This window comes from Herpailurus yagouaroundi, unplaced genomic scaffold (genome assembly GCF_014898765.1).
Source record: "Herpailurus yagouaroundi ecotype Mexico unplaced genomic scaffold, PumYag 246, whole genome shotgun sequence".
Lineage (NCBI taxonomy): Eukaryota > Metazoa > Chordata > Mammalia > Carnivora > Felidae > Herpailurus > Herpailurus yagouaroundi.
This window is the reverse complement of record NW_024412463.1, coordinates 3,678,820-3,706,319: the sequence shown is the minus strand read 5'-3', so window position 1 is coordinate 3,706,319 and position 27,500 is coordinate 3,678,820. Positions and strand designations below refer to the sequence as shown.

Genomic DNA, 27,500 nt, shown 5'->3' with positions numbered 1-27,500 from the left:
CCTCACAATAGACCTGGTTCGAGTGTTGACAACTTCCGTTTTCTTGTTCCATTTCCTTTAAACCTTGATCACAATGATATTCTTCAGTCTGCTCCCCATCAAAGCAGTGAAATATCATCCAAGAAGCACAGGAACTCCATTCTAGACGAGCATCCTCAAAACCACAGCTATGCCCCATCAAACAATGATACTCTGTTTATGAAACTCGATACGGAAAATGCATGTAATGTTCAACCTTCGCGACATGTCACGCGCTTTTGAACAAGTGTTTTAGGGGTAGACATTTTTGCCTCTTTTCTTTCAACATGAAACAGAAGAGAAGTTGGTGCTTTATTTGGTTTGGGGGCAAAACCAGAAAAAGTTTCCACGGGTAGAGTTCAGCTGCCCCGCACGATGGTAATTTTGAGCTTCCCCGTTCTTGGACACGTCAGACGTGGTGGGAAACAATCACAGTTAGAACTGGACAAAGCTAGAAGCCTCCCTCTCTCTTGGTGTCCTTTTATCTTCTCACATTATTCCTTCTTGAATGTGTTTTTAAACCTAGTTCTTCAAACAGGTCATGAATACCTCACAATCTTTTCTCTTTCCTTGACAGACATTTTGACTGTTGCCAGAAACTACCTTTGATGTGTTCCTGTAAAGAATAACACAGACTTTCCTGTTTGTCTCAAAGCTACTGAACTGAACCTTTAACTGCAGAGGACAAAATGATCTGTATTTAAAAAAAAAAAATCAGCATACCATGCGCGCGCGCGCGCGCACACACACACACACACACACACACACACACACACACTGCTACCCTTGTCATTATAAACCCAGACCTGGCCTCCCCAGGGCTCAACTGGTTCCTGTTATTACCTCCTTGGTTATTTTTGTAAGATTTTTAATCACGATTTCCCCAATCTCTGCTATCTGCGTCTTGAAATAGCAACAGTAATTACCAAATTTCTCTTCCCCCCCCTTTTCTACTCCTGGCTGAACTGGAGAGCCGCTGAGATTTCCCCACCAAACCTCTGAACCCATCTGAGGTTCGCACATCTGTCTTTCTAAGTCGGCAGAAGGGAAAACACAGGAAGACTGTGCCTTGAACTATAACGAATCCTGGCCAACCCCCAGTTTGTGTCAGTATCTCCTGAGGAAACTTCATAGAATCAGAGCCTGGAAGAGACCTCGAGAGATCAAAAAGTCCTGAAAAACAAGGGTTCTAAGAAACTCAAGCTCACAGAATATTAAAAATGGAAAGAGCTATAGTCATTGCTGGCCTTCTATTTTTTTCTTATCCATGTTAAATTCCTTTCAGTATTTTCCTCTTTTCCTACTCACCCTACTTTCTGGCCTTTAAGTCAGTGTTTATCCTTCTATCTTTTTTTTTAAATCATCTTCTTGATTTTTGTTTTATCCCATACTACGTGTGTTATTATTTACTTCATTTGTTTTTCAAAATTGATTTCAAGTGGATTCATTTGTTTTCTTTATGTTGGATTCAGCAATAATACTCATGAAACCATGGTTTTGATGTACCCATTACACTTTCCCTGTATAATACACAGAAAATTAAAACCATAACTATTAAAAAATGCGTGATTCTACCACCAAAAATTATCCTGCATGCAACTGTCTTATGCGTATCACAGGCTGGGAATGAGCTTCTGGAACAAGGACGAGCTCACTTTTCCCATTAAGAGCCAAATAGTAAATATTTTAGGCTTTGAAGGCTAGGAGACAAAATCAAGGATATTATGTAGGTACTTAGGTAACATAAGAGAAAACAAATTTCCACATTTCCCCCTCTGTCGAACATTTAAAAATGTCAAAGTCATTCTAGCTCTCGAATCCTACAAAAACAGGTGGTGGGCTGAATCTGTCTCATGGGTCACAACTTAGAACCCTGCTCAAAATCACATATCTGATATTCATTTGAATCTTCTCTGAAATTCCCATAATGGCGAGTGAGACATAAGAGGACTTATTTCACAGGATGGTTATGAAAAGGAAAACCAGGTGAAACACGTTCAGTGCTTACTTAGCACACGACCTGGCACAAAGTAGTTATTCAGTTAACGTCAGTTGTGGTTCTTGTCCTTGTCATCATCATCAGCTTCTCTCTCAATGAGGTCAATTGGTCACCGAGTACCTTGCCTGGCACACAGTAGGCACTCAACAAATGATGGACGGTGTTTTTACTTCAACTGGTTGGAAAACTGTTTCTCAGCCTTCTTTGCAGATCAGACTCAAGTGGGAGGCTATTTTTAAAAACATATGCTGACTTCCACTTCTGGAAATCGTGATGTCAAAATTTGTCCAAGAAATAATCTGAACACTTGTGTGTGTGTGTGTGTGTGTGTGTGTGTGTGTGTGTGTTGGGGTTTTTTTTGGGTAAGTTCTAGGGGTGATTCTGATGATTCTAACCAGAAACCTGTGCCTTCGAGGGCACTTAATCTGGACAACAGAGTCAGAAACTCCAATCCCCAAATGGCCCATCTTCTCTGCCTTATTTTGTGGCCACATACAACAGGGCTAGTGCTCAGTCCCCTTTGGAAAGTCCTATTCCATCAGTCAGTCAACAACTGGGGTTAACTGAGCACCTGTTATGTGCCAGATCTCAAGCTAATTGCTGGGGATACAGCAGTGAAGGAAGCAAAGGCCTACAATACAAGGGCCCCTTCTCCTCATCTACCCTTTTCCATGCTGGGTTTTTCTACTTAGCCCTTACACATTTAAATGTATGTTGGCTCTGCCCCATGAGAGGAGGGACCTGATATATTGTCTCCACTGTCCCCTCTCAGCCTAGAGCTGTGCTTAGCACACAGTGAGTGTGACCAATAAAGATTTATTCTAACAGGCAGAACAGGGAACTCCGCACCTCTTCGAGCGCCAAGCCGATGGCCAACCCAAGGTAGAGCGTGTGCTCAGCCTCCTTGGTGCTGGAGTTAAGGGTGGAGCATATTTTCTTGTCCGGCCCCCTCCTGGCTGTTAAATCTGAAATCCCTGCTTTAAGCCATAGTTGATCCATGTGTTCATTCATGACTGGTAAGAGGTATTAAATAGGATGATGCTCAGTATGAGGATGAGGTTTAACAAGTAGCAGTTCTGTTGCTTCATCACCTGCAAATGACTCAACAGAAGACAGTTCTAGAACGTTCTGACAATTCCTAAGGAGACAGACTGAGTAGCAAGTCACACGCATCTCCTGGTCCTCAAGAGAGGATATGCCTGTGAACGTGCATCTGATTATTGGACAAGTACTTCTTGAGCTTCTAGCATATGCTAGACGCAGTGCTGGGGCCTCAGGACATGGGGACGATAAAGCCAGGCCTCTGCCTTCATGGGACTTACCGTCTAGGGGTGGGGGTGGGCAGCACGGAGAGATGGATGAGAATCAAGTAAGCCAAGAATGGTAAAATGTCAATGCTGAAAAGAACAAAGCAGAGATACACGGTACTTTCCGGCCAGTAATGGGGACGGGGGTGGGCTTGATATAATCCGACGCATCACAGTTTCCCTGAGCAGGTGATACTCAGGCCGAGACCCGAACTACGTGAGGTGTTGGCTAAACTGAGCGGAGGGAAGAGCTGGGCGACAAGGAGAACAGGACAAAGCCAGAGCACGGGGGGAGAGAGCACTGAGGGTGTCCTGCCAGAAAGAAGCCTTCCAGGGCGCTGTGGGCGAACTCTGCTCAGACATAACGCGCTCACAAATCCCCTGGGCATCTTGTTAAAATGCAGTCTCTGAGTCAGCAGGGCTGGGGCAGGGCCTGAGAATTTGCATGTGTCCAGCAAGCTCCCAGGAGACGCCAAGGCCGCCGGCCCCCAGACCGCACCGTGAGCACGAAAGTTTTAGGCCATGACTCGATCCTCGGAGCAGGGGTGAGCCTAGGGGAGGGGGTTTTCCTGATATCCCTCTGGACTCTGTGAAAGCATCTGGCAGCCCGGGAACCCTCTGGAAGCCTGTAAGGTTCAGCTGGTGTCGGTACTCCCTCGCTGAGACTTTGCAGACACCTGTATCAGTCCCAATTCTACGTGGCATCCTCACAGAACAGGCTGTCTCCGCCCGGCACAAACTCCCTCGCTTGGGTGTTGCAATTCGGAAACTCTGAGGAGTCACCGCACACGTGGATTTTTTTTTTTCTTTCAGCCAAACTAGGCTTGCCACAAAAACGTATGGATACAGATATACGTATACACACACACATATACACACGCGTCTATAGACAGTCTTTGAAATGTAACCATAGCCACACGAAGGACTGAAATGAAATCTTAAAGACACTAAATCATCTCACATTAAATCATCGGAGGATTATGAGGCTGGGATGCTTTTGTTGTTGCCGCAGGTGCCCGGGCAGACCCAGACTTCTCCCTCCAGAGGCCGTGGGATTAGACATCTCAGGACCGCCGGTCCAGTGGGCAGGTGGATGCTGAACCCACCTGGGGAGCAAAGCCCATGAGCCAGGGCGGACGAGGCTGGAGAGGCGAGAACCAGGAAAGCAGCTTCGTGCACGCCACCTTCGATGCTCTCTCCCAGGCCCGCTGACTGTCTTTGCAAGACAATCTGGGTGACAAATGTGGGCCCGAGGAACACTGCCCTTGTAAGCAATCCCAGCTGCTCCGAACGAATGTCCCCAAACAAAGGTTGCACGCCACCCCTCCACCATGCTTGCCGCTCAATTTAATGACTCTCCTCGGCAGCTTTAAATCAAAGGTGGCTCCTATTAAGTATAATTACCTTTGCCAGCAGCTTGTAGAACACAGTAAGTGAGGGGCTACTAAGCAGGATGGTTTCTACAGGACATTATATATGCCTTGGGCTAAATCAACAGCGGCCAGGACCCGTAGCTTCGGATACACGTATAACTCAGCCACGAGCAAACGTGTGCTGCTGGTAGAGCATCACATACTCACATAAACACAGCGATTCCTTCGCCTACGTCAGCAGCCCAGAAACACCGCGATGCAGGAGAATAAAGTAGGAGGAAAGGCTTCTCTGAACCTTGAACGCACAGTGCCTGTTTGTTATGTCAGTTTTTCTGCAAGAAGGCAACTTGCCATCCAACCAGCTAGTCTCTGAACGAGTCCCAAATGCAGTAGAAGAAGGCAGGCAGAGTCTCGCTTTCTCAACCGCAGAATGCCCGCATCTGACTCCCTTTCTTACCCCGGGAAAGCGGGGAAGTGACACTACCCCAGCTGGCTTTGACATAGTCATTTTTCTCCCGTTCAACCTCGCCACATCCTTCATTCCTGACGTACAAAAACATTTTTTTAAAAAAAGAAAATCACGGGCATCTTTATCGTTTCAGGCTCGTCAATTCCCATTTTGCCCAATTAATAAATAAATCAACACCTGAAAGGAAAGGAAAGTTGCCAAGGACTTTTGGCCTTCACCGAAAGGAAGCTATGGTGAGCGAGACTTAACAATGTGGTTCTTTCAGTCCGGGGGCTGAAGCTCACCTCCAACTCCACGTTTATTACACAACGTGCCCGGAAGCACGAACATCTCCAAAGACATTACTCTGGTAGTTCTCACGGTTACCTCCATAACCATCACATTAACGAACATGTATTGAGCACTTACTATGTGCCATGTATGCATGAAACGATATACTCAATCTGTATAACCCCCCTGGCAACCCCACATGGTATCAGGATAATTATTTTCAAAACGGAGAACCTAGTGCTTAGAAGGTTAATAGCTTATCTAAGGTCAGACAGAAAGTAAATAACAGCCTCGATTTGAATCTTCATCTGAGTTCAAGGCCATGGGGGGTGTAACCCTTCAGAGCATATAGCATGAGGCTCTTGACTCTGTTGGCCCGGCATCCAGTCTCCCTTACTTTGGTAATATCACCTTGATTTTGCTTTGGTGACTGGCCACCAGCTGCTCCTGGCTCCTGCGGCACTGGGGGCCTACATGAGCAAGGCCGGCCAGTCAGAGGCCAGTGATTGGTTGGGGGAAGGCTATGCAAACCCATGTGGGCCAACGTAAACCCTGGAGCCTATTCGCTGGGGGTCCTCTGAAGGAAAGCGTTCTTGTGCCAGAATTGCTAAGTCATACGCGGCCAGGTGACCACTGTGACCATCATGTGTGAAAAGGAAGGAAGGGTCTCAGAGATAGACCTGTCCCAATCCCACCCCTTGGGTCTCTGTACCTATAGGTGCCAAGGCTGAGGCTCAGTCGAGTCATGCAGATGAGGTCGAATTTATCACCAGTCCACGATTCATTAAAAATCTGGCTGAGTGCACCCTTAGAGGCAAACACTCCTGGGGTTACATTCTAGTTGCACTATATATTTGCTATGTTGGTGTATCACGTAATAGCTCTGTGCCTCAGTTTTCATGGAACACGGGGATATGAACAGTGTGCCTACCTCCTTAGTTTTGAGAGGAAAGCTGAACGAAGTCAGGTACGTGTAAAGGATCCGGGGCAGTGCCTGGCACGGCTTAGTAAATGTTAACGAGTCTGATTCTGATTTTTCAGAGAACAAAGCAGAGACAAGTTTATGGTGAGGAGTGAAAAAGATCCAGTGTAGCCAACTAGGGCAAATCCAAAAACCTTTACAGAAAGTTATTGCCCTAAGAGCTGGGTAGGGGCGAGGATATGCAGGCAAGAAGGGACCTGGGTTCAGGAATGGTTCCTTGGAAGAGGTTATCCATCCTTGATGGAAGTGCCAGGGGCTGCCTGGGATAAAATCTTGACAGATCAACAATTAGACCCAGAAGTAAACACACACACACACACACACACACACACACACACACACACACACAGAGAGAAATGAGCTTGAATTCCTAGTGAGTCATAGATCATCTCCATCCATCCATCCATCCATCCATCCATCCATCCAGTTAAGACTCCCTGGCTTTGTTCTGGGTACTCTATCACTAACCTGTCAACACAGAGGCTATGTCTTCGTTATCCTCATAGTCCTGGCACACAGCACAAGGTCTTGAAAACAACAGAAATTAATAAATATCTGCTGAATGAATAAAATAATGACTCTCAAATACACGTATCCCTTTCATGAACTTATCTTCCACGAATCTGATCGATCCAACCAGCCCTCCTTCCCTCGTGTCGTTTCCATGTCCCTTTCAGGTTATTCCCGGATCGAGGTTCGTGCCCTGGAAGACCTACAGGTAGCATCAATGTCCACCAGCGAAGTTTCACGCTCAAGCCCTCACCCCACAAATTCTCCTCTGCTCCTCTGGAAACAAGAACTGCCTTTTATTTTTACTCCATGTTCCTCCCCTAGAAAATTAAAACATCTCAATCCACAAATGGTTTTGCTGAGTGGTTTATCTGTCACAGCTGTTTTCATGATGCAGGAACTCTAGGAAACCCTTCCCCTTACTTTAATTAATTTTTTTTTTCTTTTCGTAAAGAATGTTGTTAAGTTTCCGTCGCTACTGTTTTATCTTGGGGGACTCGCCACTAACTCGCCCAAGTCCTTCCCTACTGCAGGAGAGCAGATCACAGTACGTGCCCCAGCATTCAAACCGAAGTTACAACCAAGTATTTCTGTTTGTTTATCGGAGTGCTGGGGCAGACGCAAAAGTTAAACCAGAGCACAAAACTTTTCTTGCGGAGTGGGTGCCCAGGGGAATACGGTCTAAAATGAAAATAAGATCATTGTTTTAAAAAGAAAAAGGAAAAAAAAAAACAACCCACCTCATACCGTGCATTGTTACACATTTGAAAACATCTCCATGTTCCTTAAATATTCTGCTTAGAGTACTAACAGGTCAGTCCACAGGAAATGCAAGAATACGTTATATTTTAATCAGGGCACATAAAACACTGTCTAGAATGTTATGTTGCCCAGGGGAATGCCGTGAGCAGGGAACGTTTACAAACTCCAGGTCAGTCCCCCCATTACATCACTGTGAAAAAAAGAAATTTATGAGGTTAAATTATATGGATGTTATATATTGGAACTGTTAGCCCATTCCCAAATGAGCATGTTGGCTGAAATAGCCAGATTCCCTGAGAGAAATTTTTAAGTACTTGTATTGTGGATGTTTTTATGGTAACTTTCTACAAAAAAAAAAAAAAAAAAAAAAAAAAGTTAAGACATATTTTTTTAAAACCATAAAAAAACAAAAAAAAAAAAAAAAAAAAGAGACAGAAGCCTCACAACTAAAAAGTCCAAATTCCAAAAGAGAGGGCACCTAAAAGAGTTACTTATGTTCTGCTTGTCCAAAGATAATAACACAGAAGTTACTTTGTGGAACTTACTCGTGATTTATTTCATCCATTCTTCATCTAAGTGATTGGAAACACAGATGTTGACGCCATAACCTTGCTTCCAGTAAATAATTCCTCAAAGGACACACATTTGCTTAACCGTCGTCACAAGATGATAAAACTTATGAAACATTTATGGAAGCAGCAATGCAGTTTTGTTGGTTTATGGGTTTGGCAAGTTTTGAAACTCGGAGCCCCAAATTTTCCACCTTCCCTTTGCCTCCGTAAAGGGACAGTATCTTTGGGGAGGTTCCCGTACCTGGACTGGAGAGACTGCTGTCCCCCCCCTCCCCACCCCGTTCTTTCTTTCTCCATTTGTGGCTGCAATTTGACAGTAAACAGAAGGGCTGTCGTGCCGATCTCAAAGAACAATAATTAAACCAAAGGGACAGCAGACAAAGTGCTCTGTGGGACCAACAGAGGAAGAATAAAAACCCCGCCAGGGAACTGTTTTCTTACGGTTTCGAGCCTGCTTCAGAGATAAGCAAACGTTCACATGTGCAATGTGTGTGCATTCGCGTATCCATTCAACATTTACTGAGAATCTACTATATTCAGCCCTGTGGGCGCAAATCGTGCAGGTATCTAAATATTCCAAAGGCTCCAGGAACCTTGGATGACTCTTCAATTCACTCATTTAGTCATCCGGGTATTCAACAATAACACCCACTGTAAATGAAATGGTCCCCGTGCAGAGCCTACCTTCCTGCATCAGCTACAACTGATACCCTACAAATTTAGTGCTGATTTTCCTGTGCAGGCAAATAGGTGTAACTATGGTTCTGTTTCTCAGAACCCCCAGGGAATTGTCACAGAGAGACCCCTGGGGAAATACACTGTGATGCTGGCTTCACGTTCACGGGGAAAATCCCGAAGAGCTTTGTGGTTGATTCCATTAATAGGTCAGCCTCGGTGTGAGCGTCTGCATTGACGAGGTCCACCACCAACACAAAACTCATGCATAATAAGGTCCTTCTACACTCGCTCTTTACCCCCAGACACACAAACACTCAAAGCATACGTGATCCTGCCATATGTGAAACATACACCCATGACACACACAAAAGACACACAATCACAACTCACCCCCACAAGAAAACACGCTCACAACACACACTTCGACACATGCTAAGGACGATGCTGATCTTGGTTGTGAAAAGCATCTGGTACCAACATCGACCCTCCAGATCCTGAGGTCCTACCTTATTAATATTTCTCCCCCCGAGGACTGAGCAGCTTGCCTCGCTACATGTTTGCCAAACTGCATTAAAGGTCAGTCTGACTGCCTAACATGCCACACGGCCAACTGTTAACGTGTGTTACGTAACACACTGTTACGGTTCACCTTGTAACACCTCTAAACAAAATCCCAGGGTCCTTCCTTTCCTAACCCAGCCCACCCATGTTTAACACCCCATGGATTCCAGGATCTGGATGGCAATGGTTGTCCGACTCGAAGCTCCATTGATTACACCCCGAGGACAAATGCAATTTCTTTTATGCTATTCACACTTCCCTTTTAACGTCTCTGTGTTCCCCACTCCACCCCAAGACGACGAATGGTCTCATGCTGGATGTACCTGAGATTCAAGCCATGTTGATGGTTGAGTCTCACGCATTATTGGGATTATTGACGTCTTTTATTTATTCAGTTTACTTGCTTCAAGCAGACATTTCACAAGCGCCTACTAGGTGCAAATGAGCCAGTTAAATTTTTGGTAAGGTAAGTGTATATTTCAGGAAAGACGCCAAGAAGGTTCAAAGTAAGAAATACCAGCTGTTTCCATAATGTTTACTTTTCTCAATTGATTCTCTTGCTAAATGCAGTAAAATTCTCACAACTGTTTTTCTCTGCATCAATTATTTACGTGACAATTGTAAAAATTCTTAAGAATATCCAATACAGGATTGTACGTAATAATGAAAACTTTAAAAATATGCTAAATGTCTATTAACGGAGGAGTTGATAAGTGTGTAAAAATACACATTCTTACGGTAGAATATTATAAAGCATATGAAAAGGAATCCACTGTACTTTTAAATCTATTCTCTCTGTCTCCCTCTTTTTTTCTTTAGCTGCCTATCTACATACTTGGATAGAGTCTACACACAGACTTAAAAATCAATGTGCAATACATAGTGTAAAAAATATTTACATAAAAATATTAAACATATACAGAAGGACAATAATGCCCGTCGCTACATATATATGCAGGCAGAATTAGAAATAATGGAGGATATGCCCACCAAAGTCTGAATAGTGCCTGCCTCTGGGGAGAGAGGGAGGGTGGGGGGAAATATTAGTATCTGCTGAGCACTTACTATCATGGAACACTGTTCTAAGTACTTAACAAGGATCTACTTTTTAAAATCCTCATACTGGTGCTTACAAGTCACTGCTCTCCTTTATGCCTATTTACAGGACTGAGGCACAGAAATTTTAAGATTGGTATTCAAAAGTGATATAACTTTATCTGTAAAGTTTAACTCCTTTCTATCCGAAATTTACTCATCAGGTGAAAAACGCTCATCTTATTATTGACAGCTCTTCCTTTTATTCTCTACAATTGACTATCCCCATCCAATATTAATAATGAAAATGTTTACATTAAAGACAATAAAAGAATATGATTATTTCATTCCATTACTTACTAAAATAACCTCAAATCAGAGAGCGAGGCAGTTTGCCAAACTGTGTTATTACAACACTTGCTTCAAAATGCCACCGCATTCAAAAATTAAACACCACCACCAACAAACAGATCCACAAAACCTACAACCAACAACAACTACAAATAATTGTTAGGGGTTTCCTTTTTTTCCCCCTAAGAAAGATCCTATCATGATTTCTGTTGTAAGCAACATTTTCCCTCTGAGACCCAAGCCCCTCGACCTTCACAATCATCTCTTTTTCAGATTCTTCAAAGTAATCATTTAAATGTCACCTATAATTAAATACTTACAAGTAAGAAACACCTTCAGAGACCCTGACCATAAATATTATGAGGAGCGCTAAACGGGAAATCTGGGAGGCCAGCTTTTCATTTGCTAAAATAAATAACGGGCCAGCATCATTGCACGTATTCCACATTTTTGATGGCCAGGAGGAGTCATGGGGCCTACAAGAGATTTATGGAGAACAGATGAGCAGCGTCTGATTTCAGGACACATCCGCAAAGATGCTGTAGGAAGTGGACGAGCACGATCACTTACTGAGACACCCCAGATGGACCGTGTTCGTGGTTTTCATGTTTCTGTGATCGTGGTTTGCATGTTTTTTTCCTCCTTCTGTTTAATCAAACAGGAATGGACTTACGAAATGCCATTGTGGCATGTGGAAAGCTCAAGAGGTTTCAAAAATCATATATATATGTGTGTGTATATATATATATATATTTTTTTTTTCATCTTCATAGGCTCAACTTTTAAAGGTGGCGCTTTGGATTTAGATAAGCAGGATGATGCTCTTTATTTATTTATTTTTTTCTTTGCCACAACTGACTGACTTCAACCTGGAAGAAACCCTAAATTTCAGTTCGCGCCCTTAGTCTGCACGTCTCTCTCCCAGCCTGGGGACGTTTGTTTACGTGATGCTCAGCTATTGAGCATTAACTACTGTGAGAAGCAATGAAACACAGTGTCTGAGTACTTGGCCTTTGGTAGGCAGAGCCGGGTTTCAATGTCTTGTTTGGAAGCTTATGTGATCTTCAAGCTATTTGTCATTCGTAATTCTCTCATCTCTTCAATGGGCCCATAATAACACTATCTGGCCTTCAGGATGTCATCGGGAGAGACTTTATGTAGATGGCCTGCATGAAGTCCATGCTCCGTAAATGTTAACTAGTAAGGGTAGACTTTCTGGTTTGGCATCGTGCGGGTCGACAAGCGGTATTTTATGTTGACGGTATGATGCTGACTAGGTTGACGGTCACTGTTGCATTATGACAGCGACAGTTAGGACTGGCATCATCTTCCTCGTCACCACCATCATCATTTTGGTCCCATTTGCTCACGGAAGCCCAGATGACAGACAGAAAGGGCTCAGAAATCTCATTGTTGGGAGGAACCAGGAAAGAAAAAAGAGGGAATTGATGAAGGAGAAGAGCCACTGAGGAAAGTAGGAGAAAACTATGAAACAGAATGAGATGGTGAAGGAGGCACCAAAGAAAAAAAGCTAGGTTTTCTGCCCTCCCATTCTGTAGCGTTTCGGGAACTTCAGAGACTGTAAGAAACAGAAAAATCAAGCTCTGGGCGATTCCTTGTGTTTCCTTCTTGTCTCTTGACTCTGGTATCTAGGGTGCTGGCCAACTCCCGGGCAGACAGGGCCCCTATTCTATATTGGCTGCGTTGCTTGTCTTTCAACTTAGCTGAAGGATTCTCTGGGCTCTGATGTTCCGTGTTATGACTAGGTAGATAGATGAGCGAATGGATGCATTTCTCTGTTGAAAGGCATCAGGGAAAGTGGTCCCCCCATTTCTAAAAACTAGGCGATTGCCACAAGAGACTGAAAGGAGAGAGTACTTATATATTTTCTGTTGACTAAAAGCCAAAAGTGGATATGGATCCCCTTGGGTAATTTTTTAAATGTTTTGGCATTCCGAATTGGGAGAGAGAGGGAGGGAGGGAGAGAGAGAAAGAGAGTAGAAAAAGGAAGAGGGGGAAGACAGGATCTGGCTTTGGTTTTTACAGCATCCTTCTGGCTGCCATGTGATGTATTAGAGACCAAGGCTTCAGGCAGTTTGACCACGCAGGAGGCCATCTACTTAGATTCCCGCCCCCCCCCCCCCATATCCTGCAATTCAAAGCCATGGTGGGTGCTTCAAATACAGATTCATGGGCCTCCGCCCCATCCTGTGGAATGAGAACTACTAGGCCCCGGCCTGGGACTCCGCAAGGTTGCACTTTCGCCGGTTTTCCAAGTGATGACGACACCAAGTAAAGGAGAGAGCCACCCCTCTATTCCACATGCCAAACCAGAACGTTATTCCCAATTCCTCCGTATCTGCAAAGTTTCCTCGGCCAGTAAAGGCTCTCCAGTGTTTCTCTCTGATGTTCTGACGGGGGGGGGGGGGGGGGTTCCTTCTGGTGTTCAAAGTGTTTTGAAGTTTTACTGAAAGCCTCTGTCTTCCGGGTGTTCCTTTGACCCAGATGCAACTCAGCAGCCTTTGGGCACATCTGGGTCATGAATCCCCTGCCCTGTCCGGGTCCTGGGCAACCACAGGGTCCTCCCAGCTAGTCATTCTGCCCCATCCTCACAGTCTGTGCAACTCCCTGCCCCCAACTATTGCTTTCTCTATATATTTCCTTACAGCAACTCCCTCTTTAATGTCCTCATGTAATTTTATTTTATAATGACAATTTATGTCCCCACAGTCCGTGAAAACCCAGCATCGTTTGCCGTTAACAATCAGAAAAGGAAAATCCAAGAGTTACTTGAAAAAGTCTCTGAATTCGAGGTCTACCCTCTCTGACAAAGGGGCATGAGACAGCTGTTTAAGGCAGGCTAACACCAACTAAGACTTGCTTCTTGATTAAATCAGAGGGGTTGACAACAGTGTTGGAAAAGGAACATCATTTGCACTTAGTGCGTGAGTCCGTGCTGCTTAAAACTATTTACCACCAGTGGTACGGCCACCCATAACGGAGCAGCTCTGGCTTTAAAAGCCCTCAGGAATAGGCTTGCTTTGCTCACTGAAACCCTGCAGAAAGCTCTGGCAGGCCTGGGCAGAGGAGATGGCCATCTGGAGTGACCACTAGAGGAGGCCATGGTACCAGTCAGGGGTCTTGTTTGGCCCCTCCCCACAGAGACGCAATTTTGTCTCGTGGGGTTTTCTCCCTGTGACTGCCAGTCACCATGCCCCCATCATTCATTCTATCAAATCACACTGATTGAGCACCAACTACGTGCCAGGCTTTGTGGACGGGCGGCAGGTAAGACAGAAGGCAGGTCCCTTCACGGTCATGAGCTCAGACTCACGGTCATGATTATCGAGCACTTACTATGTGTGAAGCACTGTTCTAACTGCTTTGCAGGGGTTCATACTGTGCTCCCCAACAACCCAAGGGGGAGGTTGTATGACCGCTACGTTACCAATAAGGAAATCAAGGCATGGAGAGGTTTATTAACTTGTTACCGTAATGACTAAAATGTATTGACCACTTACCTTGTACAGGGCACTGTGCTAAGCACGCCCTCTGATTTGTCTCGGTGAATCCTTGTAAAAACCCCATGAGATGAGTTCTTCTATCAGGTCTATTCTGCTAATGAGGAAATTAGAAGTCGGGGAGGTAAAAGTGCCCAAGGTCATACAGGGAGGAAGTGACCCTTTGGAGAGAAATCGACTCCAGGGTCACCCCCTTGCCCTGACACTGTGTGGTCTGATGGGTGTGTGGAGCTGGGGAAAGGCGATTCCAGGACTCCACGAAATGTGCTTGGAAGAGGGCCCTTTCCCCCTCTACAGTCAATTCTAGAATCAATGCACCTTCAAACGTTTTCCCTCGTTTCCAGTCTGGCTCAGAGAATGATAGACTTGACAATTTTCAGTAAGAACCTGGTATATAACTACAGGGGAGAAATAAACGAAGGAATGAGGGAATTAGAATTAATAGGATAAACCCAGGCCGGTATTTCAGACACACCTCTCAGGATACGCCACGGCCACCTGCCATCCTCTGCACATCTTGTCTGACTTTGGACTGAGTCTCTCACCTTCCCCACCATCGGTCGGGTCCAAGATGGCGGCAGCTTTGGACCGGACTGACACAGGGGCCTCCTACACGGTCAACCTGCCTGCAGCCTTGCTCTCTGATACATCACAAGGCAGCCAGAAGGATGCTGTAAAAACCCAAGCCAGATCCTGTCTCCCAAGCACGCCCGCCCCCCAGGGCACGGCTCCTTAGAGGTCTGGGGTCCTAGAGGCTTGGCGGTGGCCTGTCCTCCTGTGGGGACCCCGCACCATTCCTCCAGGCTCCGCCACCCTGGCCACCTTGCTGCCCGCCGGCCCCCGCCTTGCTCCTGGCCCACAAGGTCACACGTGTCCCCAGTGGGCACGGGGGGGGGGGGGGTGGCGCTTCTCTCCCCGCGACGTCCCTCAGAACCCAGCTGCAATGTCACTTGCACTGAGAGGCCTTTTCTGGCCCTCCCATCCAAGACGGCGCCCCCTCCCCTGGTGGCCTACGCCCTGCCCGCCTTTGGGCCTCTCTCGGGCACACGCTACACACTGGCATATGACCACATGCACCCGCTCACTTGTCTGGGATCTCTGTCTGCCACACTAAATGGAAGCTTCAAGAAGGCAGGCCTCTGCCAATTTCCTTCAAGCCTCCGGTTCCAGCACCTCCCGCGGTGCCTGGTGCATAGCAGACCGTCAGTAACATGGGTTAAATAAAGATTTCAAGGCAGGCAGCCCAAACTCCCACCTGCTCTCGCCACCGAGATCCCAAATCCCTTTGTCCTGAGATACACCTTAACAGGCACCAGCCAGCCTCCCTTCTCCCCTCTCCCAGACGCTAATCTGAAGGTGACAATTAAAAAGTGGAGAAGGCGTTACCAGGAAACAGCCTGTAGCCTTCTCCCATTAGCTTAACAACCCCTAAGCTTTGCCGCCTCTCCTGGGGCCTGAGGGGATGAGCACAGGTTTGCCCTGGGGGAGGGGCAGTTGCCCAACCCTGGGAGGCTGCGCACCTGGAGGGCAGAGGGAGAGGTCCAGCTCAGGGGTCAGAAATGAGGATTCCCCAGCCCCTTCACCAACATCAGGGACCCTCCCTCTGAGGGTCTTGGCTTAATGAGGAAGGCTACTAACCCATATCGGCAGCAAGCACTGTGTACGAGATGAATACGTACTGTTTACTGCAAAAAGGCGAAATGCCTGCTCTTCGCGGGAAGGCAGATGATGTCATGATGAACAAAATGCAAGTTCATTACCAAAATCACTGTCTTTTTGTCATTAGTATTTTTTTAACTGATAAATATTCAGAGTGCCGTTCTGATCATGATTGGTACCTAGGTCTGCCAAAAAAAAAATGTTAGATGTGTAAAAGAGATCCTTCTACTCAAAAGTAATTAATTAGTATACAAAGTAGTACACTAATTAAAGTATTTATTCCTTTATTTACAGCCTCATTTATTCATTCATCGGGAAATATTTATTTAGTGCCTAATAGGTACCAAGGACTAATTCAAGAGCCTAGATTTTTTTTCCCCCTAGAATCCCTACAGACAAAAAATAACAACAGGAAGGAGAAGCAACAGGAGCGTTTAGGAAAAAGATCTTGTGTGCGTGCCAGGGACTGCACCGAGGGTTTTCTCTACGTCGCATTACCTAACCGTCCTGACCACAACGGGAGGCGAGAGATATCCTGTGCCCACTCGACAGATGAGGACTTGGAGGGCAGCAAGGTTAAGGAGCTTCCCTTCAAACACTGCTGGCCAGTTAAACAGGCAAGCCCTGCGAACCCCATCCCCGATCGGCTTGGCTCTTAACATTTGCTTTTCAACAGCCTCCCCCGTTTGGCTGACCAGGCACCAGGCAATCCCTCCATAAAGGCTGGGTTTGTGCTTTTATCTCCATGTGCTGCCTCCATGGTTCTGACCATCCCACTCACCATCACTGAGGGGCCAGGGGGGCAAACTGAACCCAATCCACTGGCCACAACAAGTGCCTATGTTCTGTTGAACACCCAAATGGATCACATCGCTTCCCTTCTGGAAACCCTCCCTCCCCTCACACTGAGACCCACGTAGGGAAAGCCACACCAGACCTGCCCCCGCCCACCTCCCCTGCCTCTTTCCTTATACCTCCTCCCCCATTTTAACCTGCCCTGGCCCCACTGGACCCCTACATATTCCTCAAAGAGGCAAGTCAATTCTGGTCGTAAGTGCTTACTGCTTCATTTGCCTGAAACTTTTCTCCCAGATCTGTGCTCGGCTGGTTCCTCGCTTTTTGTGCAGGGCTGGTCAAGTGTTGGCACCTGAGGAATACCAGCTCTGACCATCCTGTATAAAAAGGCAACCCTCCCATCCCTCTTCATTCCATTAATGCTAGTGGATTTTTCTGAAATGCAGTTAGAACTATTTAATGTTGTATTATATATTTATCTGTGCATTAGCTTTCTGGTCTTAAAAGAATTATATCTGTGGGAGGGCATGGGCTTTTCTGCTGTGATACACCAGCCCCTAGATCAATGCCCGGCAGACAGTAGGTGAGCAGGTCAACATCTGTTGAATGAATGAATGCACAAATGCACATCCATACACAAGAAGGAACCCTCGAGAAAGAACCGACTTCATATATGGGAGAGGGCCCGAGATTCTATTTGGAGATGCCACTGAAGGCAGCATCCTCCATCCGTGTTCTCAGTACCCTCCCCGCAGGCTTAGACTTCACAACAGATGCAGGGAAAGAATAATAGGAACGGGGCCCTTCCTTGGCAAATGACTATAGCTATTCCAGATAAAATATCACAATAGATTAAGTGTATGGGCTTTGGAAGCAGGGAGTTTAAAACCCAGCTTGGCCACTGCATGACCTTGAACGGGCTGCTCTGCAGGTTTCTCAGATCGCCATCAGTAATAGGGATTACGCTGGCATCTAAGGCATAAGAATGTTAGAAGGATAAAACTTGGCTCAGACGTCCCCCCTGGGACAGGTCTCTCCCCTGGCCACCCACACTTGTATTGCCAAACTCCCACTCTTCAACTTTTGCTTTTTTGAAACCGCTGTCATCATGGAGTTTCTTTCCTATATGAAATTTATCTTTTTTTTTTTCTTTGTTAATTTACTTGCGTGTTCTCCTGCTTCCCCTTCTTGGAGGGTAAGATCCCCTATTCATCCTATTAACTGCCTCTGCCTCCTTCCCCGGGAGGCAGGTGACCAGAGCAGAACCTGGCACGTAGTAGGGACTCAAGAAATAACTGCTGTTTAAATAAATGAAATATAAGCACTTGGTAAAGTGCTTGGTATATATAATAAGCACCTCCATAGTGGGAGGTATCGTTATTGCCATTGTTGTTATAGTTGTTGCTGCTAGTGTTATAATTACTATCTATTGGGAAAGAAATATTCTTTTGAGCCGGCACGGGGCTCCAACCATTCCCTCTTCATTCTCAGAAAAGGCTAAAACCCTACTCAGTGACTGGATTTCCAGTTTGAAAAACCAAAATGCACCCATGTCTGACTTCTTTCAAGCCCCGGCCTCCTAGTCTTATGATATTTGTTGGTTGCTCATTTCCTTTCTGGTGTAAATGCTTCATGGTCTGGCTATTCAGGGTGAAGATACACTACTGTCAGGTTTGACCCCTAAGAGTTTCAGTGCACTTTCTCAGCCCCAGTCTCATATAATCCTTTCAAAAACCCTGGGCCTTAAGAAGAACTATGATTACCCCCATCTTATAGGTTAAAAAGTGGGGGGGGGGGGAACCGAGATTTGAGCGGCTTGCCCAAATCTATAAGGCAAAGAAAAGGAGTAGACCTAAGGATTTGAACTTGGGTCGTTCTGAGTCCTGAACTCACGTTCTTACCCCTGAAGCAAGGTTTCTCTCTCGAGCTTGTTCGGGGCCGCACAATGAGCGTGGGCAAAGCTGGAACCATTACCCAAGTCACTTCTCCCTTATAGAACACCTTGACCTTCCGTGTCCTTTTTGAATTGTCCGCGTCACCAGATTTCGTGGATTTTTCGTGATGCAGGAAAGCGTTTGGGAAGTTTCTTCCAAATTCATGACAAACAGAATGGCTGCTGACAACAGCTCTGATCTCCTTCTGCCCTTTGTAACTATTTTCATTGAAAACAATAACTGTGTTCTGCCCACCTTAATATCTAAACTGGGTAACTTCCATAGAAATGACTTAGATGGAGCTTTAAGAAGAAAGCTCAGGGGTGATTTCAGAGTATTCATTCAGTTCTGAAAGCACTCAACTAATTAAGACCCGTGATCTTAATTTCTGGACTAACAGAAACTGCAGAACGATGTCTTTTTTTTTTTTTTTTTTTTTTAAATCCACCTTAGCATTACGGCAGCTTTATGGAAACATGAGGCTTTTCCTTTAGCATAAATGGACACTACAGCTTTTCAATTAAATTAGTCTTTGGAGAGAGAGAGATGCAAAAGAGCTAAAAAGCTCCTTAAAAATCTTCCCTGCTCTGCAACTTTTCATGTGCCAAGGGGAGATGTGTAGTTAAAATGCACTGTTATTCTCTTCTTACCCTGCCGAACAAAGTTTTCGATCTTGAACCCTGAGCTAGCTAGAATAACCTGTCGAGATTTTACTATTATTTTGTGTGCCCACGTTTGGGTTTCTAAAGCTATTTTGCAAACAGGGACGTGTGCTACGGTGTCCTGTGTCCTGGTCCATCCAGAGAGAACTTTATTAGGTAGACCCTGTTTAAGGTTGAGGAGCAGGTATGACGATACTGAAATTGTTGTTTTTGTTGTTTTTAAACAACACGGATAGAAAGGGAACTCTTAGAAAAATTCAGGACAAATGCTTTCAAATATCCAGGTTTTTTTTTTTTTTCCCCTGTGTAATTTCTCTAAATTCATTACCTCTAAAAATACCGATATATTAATAACAGCATTATCTGGCCGTGCCTCCTGAATTTTAATTTCTAAAATTTTAACCAATTTTAGGCCTCGCTTTGGCATCATGGCGTACTGGAGGATGCCCAGAGGGCATCTTTTTTTTTTTTTTTTCTTTCTGCAGAGGAAATGCAAAAGGTTCAGAGGCAACACATGAAAATTCTACAGAACCATTTTAATGACTTTCAAGTCTCTTCAAATTATTTTATCACTTCACCCACAGAGTTTGCTTTGGAAACAAACATATCAGCAATTCCCACTTGGCCTCTCAGATTCCTATTCTGTGTGTCTGTGATGCAGACAAAGTCTTCAGAGGGGACCTAAGTCCTACACCCTCATGAAGGTCTCCCTGTTGAAGTGAGGGGGGGAAACCACCCCACTGGGGACACTCCAGACTGGTGTCCAAGTCAGATGCCAAACCATGTGTTTACGGAGGCACTTTCCCGTGAGTTCGCATAGTCCGGAAGTGGATATATGGGCTGTGAAAGGACCAAATTTTTATTACCATTTCTTAGAGACCAGTGTTTCTCGAAACTACCTTTCAATTAGCATTGCAACACCTAAAACAAACGAGTGACTGAAAGGTCAGTAATACCAAAAAAAAAAAAAAAAAAAAAAAAAATGAAAGAAATGGTAAATCCAGTGAAAATCGGCTTCTATGATACAGGCCGGTAAATATATGGTGTTTTTTTTGTTTGTTTATTTTGTTTTGTTTTGTTTTTTCTTACTGCAATATCCAGGCAATCAAGCAAACCCTCTCAATGAGGTTGTTTCTTATGTGGCTAGAATGACTAAGCTCATTTATAATCAAAGAGCTGCTCACCAAAGGTCACCCTAAGGAACAGGAGAATTTCTAACTTGAAATGGAATTTATAAAACTCAAAATAATAGAAAAACTACAAATTGTTACCAATTACTGAAAAATGGATGTAAAAACATCCAGGATGAACAGGCTCTACGAAGGCAGGAGAATTGAATCTCCCTGATACAGACGACAGGAAAATATACTATGTATTTGTCACGTTAGAAAATGAAAATAAATTTCTCCCACGTAAATAAAAATAGAAGTGCAGTCTCAACTTGCGAAGCCATAAAATTATTTGTGTGCCAAGCTTCTTTTAATACCACTGTAATTTTTTTTTTATAAAAGTCGCTCGATTTGATTGTAATTAAATATGTAATGAAAAAGCAGTGCTTCAGGGAAGCGATACAACCCTCTCTGTTAGTTTAATGTATTTCCAACTGACTTTGCATCAAACAAAAATGATACTCTGTGGATGCCTGGTCTTAACATAGAATTTGTTAGGCCATCCTGTGCTTTTTAAAGGGAACTTGGGCGCATGCAGACACGCCTTTGAAATAGTGGCACAGTCTTCCCAGACCTTGACATACCTAAATAAAATTGATGGTAAGCATACAGTGACGGAAGGGAAGATCTAGTCTGGTCATTTAAACTCATGTTAGCTCATTACAGACCCCGCACCAACACGAACAGGTTTTCTTCCTGGCTGATTTTCCTAAGCTGAGCTGCAGAGGAGCAGAAGCGTCTCGTTTCAATGGCCTTAAATAATGCCACGCGCAGTGCCCCTTTAAAACCTGCTCAAGTGAGAGAAGAACCCCCCAGCCAGTGGGAAGAGAAATAGATGAACCCAGGTACGTTATCCGCTTGGAGAAATTCCGTCAAAGGCGTCACCTGTGATGAAACGAAAGCATAAGCCTCTGTTGGAGAATGTGACAAAAGGCAGGGTGCTCCCAGGCACAGACCTGCTACAGATGCCTAGGAGGGATTTGTTGGATGTGAAGGTTTCCCAAACGGTAGCAACAGAACCGAGGTGACTGGGAGAAAAATCAGTGTAAGGTGGCAGAAAAATAAAGGCATGGTAGTTCCGAGGAACGTTTCTACCCTCCTCAAAAGTAGCCTTCAATCTCCAACCCCCGAGCCTCAAGAAGATTTTCATCCGGCAGAAGTTTCTTCAGAGCCCCCTCCCCCTTCCCTACCTTCCACTAGAACTCCCTGTCACTTGCAATCTGCTGATTAGGGCTAATGTATTGTGTCCTGATATGGCAGATTAAAAATGAAATCAATAAATGCCTAAAACAAATGGGCTTTTGAGATGTCCCATTCAATCTGGGTCTTTAAGGGTGAGGTGAGAAGTGGGAGAAGGAAGTCAGGCAGGGAGCTGGGGAAGGGACCACTTAAGTAATCAATTTCCATCCAAAACGCTCCGGTGCAGGATGTGGTTTTCCGTGGGACCTGTCCTTCCTTTTTCAGGGATCTGTCTTAAATAACAAGAAGAGCCAGAGCAGTTCGAGCTGCTGCGCCCCTCTGGGGGTGTGTGTGTGTTTATGTTTTCCATTCATCTGTTAAAAACGTACTGTTTGGGTAAGTGAATGGGGTCTATAGCATGCAGTATTTAAATCTGCAAGACGTGAACTTGTCTTTCTGAAGTATGTTTAAATAAAGTGAGAGTGCCAGGGTCCCGACTCTACCCAGATTCCTATTCCCTGGAATCCCATCCCACTTGCCAGTAAATTAAACGTGAACTTCACCATGAGTGGCCTGCCGCCTCCCCACCCTGCTGGTACAGATTGCTAGGACCTCAGTGGGTTCACCCAGGCACCAGCTCTCAGTAGGCTGAAAAGGCTATCGCTGGGGTCAACTCCTGCTCCACTGCAGGATTCAGAACTGTCCCTGATGAATATGTTTCCCATGTAAATAAGCTATGCCATTAAGGTGCAAATTGTAACTTTTAAGTAATGATTGCTAATAGTCTAATGTTTACTGCCACACAAGGACATTCATGAAAACAAAATCTGCATTATTCATCTCCATATTAAATAAACAAAATAAATTGAGGGAGCCATTCTTCCCTGAGAGACTTTCCTCAGATCTGGATTATCAGATAGTTTAGGAGAGTCAGCAAGAAGGAGACATTTAATCTCTTTGGGCTGAAAGAAGCAGAATCCTGCAACTTACGCGTACATTCGATATTCACAAGCCCCAAAGATCGTGCATTCGACTACAATTGGCTGGCATTATATAAAAACAATAGTTCAGGGTGGTAAAATAAAATATACGTAGTACACATGTCTGTGTACAGAGGCTATGACAGATTGTAGAAAATAGAAGGGTTTGCAGCGTAAGTCTGCAATTTAAAATTTTTAACTACGCTGAATCCTGCAAAATACAAACAAATCAAAACACTGCTCTGTTTTATTTTACCTCTCTGCCATCTTCTCTATCTGCCCTAAAATGGAGAGGGGGGAAAGATGCTGATAGAAAATCCCACAGTATTCTCAGGTAAAAGTGGATGCATTTTAGTGGTGAGGGAAATATACATCCAAGGAAGCCAGCACACACACTAACACATACACAAACCCCTGGGGTACCATAGGCTGTTTTCTGAACTTTTTTTTTCTTGCCCGAAGTAATAGTATGGTGGAAAAGCATAGCTTTAGAAAGCCAGGAAGAATGACATTTCAGAGGGAAACAGAGGGAAATGTTCTGACTTAGCTGTTTCCTTAAAGAGAACTGCCTACCTCACATCCCTTCTTTTAAGGCGGTGGGGGGGGGGGGGGGGGGGGGGGGGGTAGAACAAAACAAATAAAGACCGAGATTCCCCATCACTTATAATATCATCTTGTTCATTCTATCTGCATACCTGCTTTATTAGAAAGTTCTGTAACTGATTCCCTGAACCATGGAACTTAAAACTAATAATGCAAAGAAACCAAATTGCCTCGAACAGTTCTTGGGAAAGAGTTTCAGCTCTGATTCACTCACAGGCTTTTTCTATCTTACATTATTCATTAATCAAGCTAGAAATCAAGCTTTCAACATCAGTCCATGGGAGTAATTACTTACAGTTGTGCATTGCGTTTAATTTCAGGCAGCGATAAAAGTTAGTACGGCCACAATCCTGGAACCCACCTTGTTCTTTTCCCTTCATGACCAACTACCTAAAGAATCCCAAAGTGGCTAACTTTGCTCATGGATCGCCACCTCAGCTACAACGGAAGACAGCACCGATGACTTTGGAGGAAAGAAACATCGCAAAAAGAAAAATCTGTTTCATTCATATGTGAGCAAATAAATACTGTAAGAAGGGCCTCCTCGCATGCAGTAGGAATGATTCCCTTTCAGCTTGACAAGGGTTTCTGCTTTCTTCAGTGAAAATAATAAAGCCATGAAAACAAACATAAAGACACCAGGAATTTGACAATGGGCTAGTGAACTGAAACTGGAGTCATAACTTTCAAACGCACACACACACTACAGTAAATAGACAAGCCAGTTCCAATAGATACCAGCTTAATGAAAAGGATCTAATTTAAATAATGTGATACAGCATTATGTTACTACACCTGGATCCTCATTGATCAGAGGATAATTATAATCAAAGTAGTGCAATTCTGAGCAATGCACTTTTTGTAATGAGCTAACCAAAGGAGACATGTCCAGTCATTCTGGTAATTTAAATTACTGCCTAGTTGTTGATGGCCTTTACCGGAACAACAAGGGGGAAAAAAAAAAAGAGTAATTTTCAGGGCAGTATCACTTCTTGCTGGACTGTTGCCCAGAGTTTTCTTTTGGGACAATAAGGACGTTATCTCTAATCATCTAGCTACACGAAAACTTGGGTTGTTAGAGCTAGAAGGAGCACGCTTACTTTTCCTGGGTCTAGAAGGCCAGTGCACACCCCAGTGCTGTCAGATTGCAAAACAATCTTAAGTTTTAACAAATAAGCGGTTGAAATGTAGACACGGACAGGGGCAGGAGGGAGAAACGGTTTTCAAAAGAGGTAGCCAGAGTTGCAGAAAAGAACACCTCACTGACGAGGCAAGCTCTACATATATACGGCACTAAGAATATTGCAATTATTTTGCTCTTTGGGAAACAGTTGGAAAACACACGAATCAAAGCTTTATAAATGATATTTCCGCACGCAATTTGACCCGATCTACGCGTGGTTACGGAAGCAATTCTGCGCTCTGGAGGGAAGATAGCTGGGGATATTTCAAAGCACATGGACTGCCATTCATGCTGGAACCAAGCCATGGTGGAGGATGAACTTGGTGGTCCAGCCTGTTCAGACGCAAACACCCACTTTGCTCAGATTTGTGACTAACTTTGGATTTATTCTAAGGGTGGCTTTATAAAGTTTACAAAAGTGTTCCACTGAACTTCTTCCTAACGTTTCGCTCCCGTTACAACAGAAGGAAATGTGTTTTGGGTCTGCCGAACACCAGCCTTCACTGATGTCCCCTAAAGCATGAAAGTAAAGACAGAGAAGTGGGGGGGGGGCGGCGGTAAGAACTTCAGCTTTTTGCTAAAGCCCTGATTCAACAGAAGGACACAAAGAAATAAAAACGCCCACATTAAAAGCCAAACAAGATAATAATTGTGCATGTCTGGCTCTGAATCTAGAGGGCAAGGCTTGCGTCACTGGTACTCTGAGTTACCATGGTGAGTGATTTATTGATATATATCAAGAATGAATAGATCAAAGGCAGCGAGATGACAGGTGATCAATCAAATGTCAAATCAAAACTAGCAATCAAGTGGAAAGCTGATTTTTCAGTGGGTGGGTCTGGCAGGAGAAAAATGAACTTTCATATTACACTTCCGAGAAACAAAACCCCAGCATACTATTAAAAAAGCAATTAAGCAACCCAAAAGGAAAAAAAAAATCCTTTAGAAGGTCTATTGTACTGATCCATTAACCTGTTCCTCTTTTGGGGGGAGGGGAAGGGGTTAGTAAGGAAAGATTCAGATGGGATACCCTACAAATCAATTTACAAAGTTTGCAACTCTCTCTGGGCAAAGAAAATCCTGAGCTGTTTCAATGTTCTATTGGGCATTTTCCCTTTTCTTTCTTTCTTTCTTTTTCTTTCTTTCTTTTTTTTTTTTTAAGAGAAAGAGTGATTAGATTTCCAAGCATATTTAGAAAGCACATTGAAAGGTTCATTCCTTTCCTGGGGTGGGTTTTTTCCACCTTGGCGATCAAAGTTAGTCTCCTTGCTTGCCCCAAAGCCAGCCTGCAGCCCAGGGCTCTGGCATGCCTCACACTTCGGCGCCCCAAACCCCAGCGAGCGCAGACACTGTCCCTCGAGGCCAGAAGCCACTGGCACTGACCACGCGGAGGGATGCGGGGGTGGACGGACTGTCTCCCTACCCCGCACCCCAAATCCACAACCCAACTTTGGCCGGAGAGGCAAGAAACAGACTGGGAGAAAGTTAGGGGTGGGGTAGAGGGTGGAGGAAAAAAAAAGTTTAAGGAGGGAAGGCTTGGTGGGACAGCTTCCCCCCCCCCCCCCACCCAAGCGGAGCCTGCAAAGGGGAGGATTTGGGAGATGGGAGAAGGAGAGAGAGGGGATGGGGTTATTCGCGGGGCAGAGAGGGGCGCCCGGCGCGAACTCCCCCCACAGCTCAGGGGGTGGCGTCCTGGGGCACCCGGGGGCTGGGAGGGCGGGCGAGGAGCTCGGTGCGCCCCGCAGCCCCGAAGCGGAGCCGAGTCTCTTACCTGCCGCCCGCTTGGGTGCCTGCTGTTTCCTCCTTGGCATCGCTCTACTTCGCTCCAGTCCTACTTCTGGCGCCCCAGCCCCGAGCCGCGCGCGGGGGCCCGCTGCTCGCTCGCCTCTCTGGGTGTCCTCCGCCTCCTGCCCGGTGGCTCCTAGGGCGTCACTCGGCCTCTGTCCCCCTGGCGATCCCCCCTGCAACTCCTCCACCACGGGCCAGAGACCCCCCTCTCCGGGCGGCAGACACGGGTGGCTTGTGCCGGCTGGTTGGAAGCAGAGGTTGGTTCTGCCGTGTTTGTTTGTTTGTTTGTTTTGGATTTTGTTTTCCTCTCTCTCTCTCTCTCTCTTTTTGTTTTTGCTTTTTTGGAAATTTTTGGTTTTTGGTTTTTTTTTTCTTTTTCTTTTTTTTTTTTTGGTGACTGTTGAGACACTTGATTTCTTTATTAAACATCCAAGACCGGGTTCGGATGGAAGGGACGAGGGGCGCACACGCGCCACACGCACACGCGCGCGTAAAGATAAGGGGGAAAAAGGCAATCCTGGGAAGGTAGTGGTTTCTTCTTCTTTTTCTTCCTCCTCCTCCTCCTCCTCCTCCTCCTCCTCCTCCTCCTCCTCCTCCTCTCCTCCTCCTCCTCCTCCTCCTCCTCCTCCTCCTCGCCGGTCTCTATGGCGGATTCGCGCTAGGGGAGAGAGATCACTCACTGTAGATTTGCGGCCGCTGTCAGATTCCCGTCGGTGAATGATATGCGAGAGGACAGGAGCGGGTTTGGGAAAGACAGAAAATCTGGAATTCACTCACTCACTCACACACACTCACACGCACGCAGACACACACACAGACACACACACGCACACACACGCGCACGCACTCGCGCTTCCTCTCACACACTCACACCCCCCACATATGCGCGCACACACACACACACACACACACACACGCACGCTCACACACTCACACACACAAGACAGGGCGAGGCGATTCCAGCAAACATCGATCCCGCTGAACAAACTGAACATTAACAAACTCCTCCTCCTCCTCGTCTCCCCGCGACCTGATGACAGGGAGAAATTTACTCCCCAGCCGCAGAGCGCCAGGCAGAGGGAGTCTATTAAAGGGACAGTGTCCCGCCGCGGAGAGGGGCTGGGGGCGGGGACCCCGCGC

At 45.4% G+C, this 27,500-nt stretch overlaps 1 protein-coding gene and 1 long non-coding RNA gene across 7 annotated transcripts in view; one reads left to right on the top strand and one right to left on the bottom strand.

The window, feature by feature from the left end:
* Positions 1 to 26,935, bottom strand: part of TSHZ2 (teashirt zinc finger homeobox 2) — a 456,301-nt gene extending 429,366 nt beyond the window's left edge. For all 6 annotated transcript variants that reach the window (XM_040460026.1, XM_040460030.1, XM_040460027.1 and 3 more), the window contains exon 1: positions 26,344 to 26,935. In XM_040460026.1, the coding sequence (XP_040315960.1) occupies positions 26,344 to 26,383 (40 nt within the window). In that variant the 5' untranslated portion in view covers positions 26,384 to 26,935. The remainder of the gene's footprint in view (positions 1 to 26,343) is intronic.
* The window catches only part of LOC121020116 (uncharacterized), a 22,699-nt gene continuing 21,705 nt past the window's right edge, over positions 26,507 to 27,500 (top strand). The window contains exon 1 of the long non-coding RNA XR_005785950.1: positions 26,507 to 26,617. This is a non-coding gene — a long non-coding RNA (uncharacterized LOC121020116). The remainder of the gene's footprint in view (positions 26,618 to 27,500) is intronic.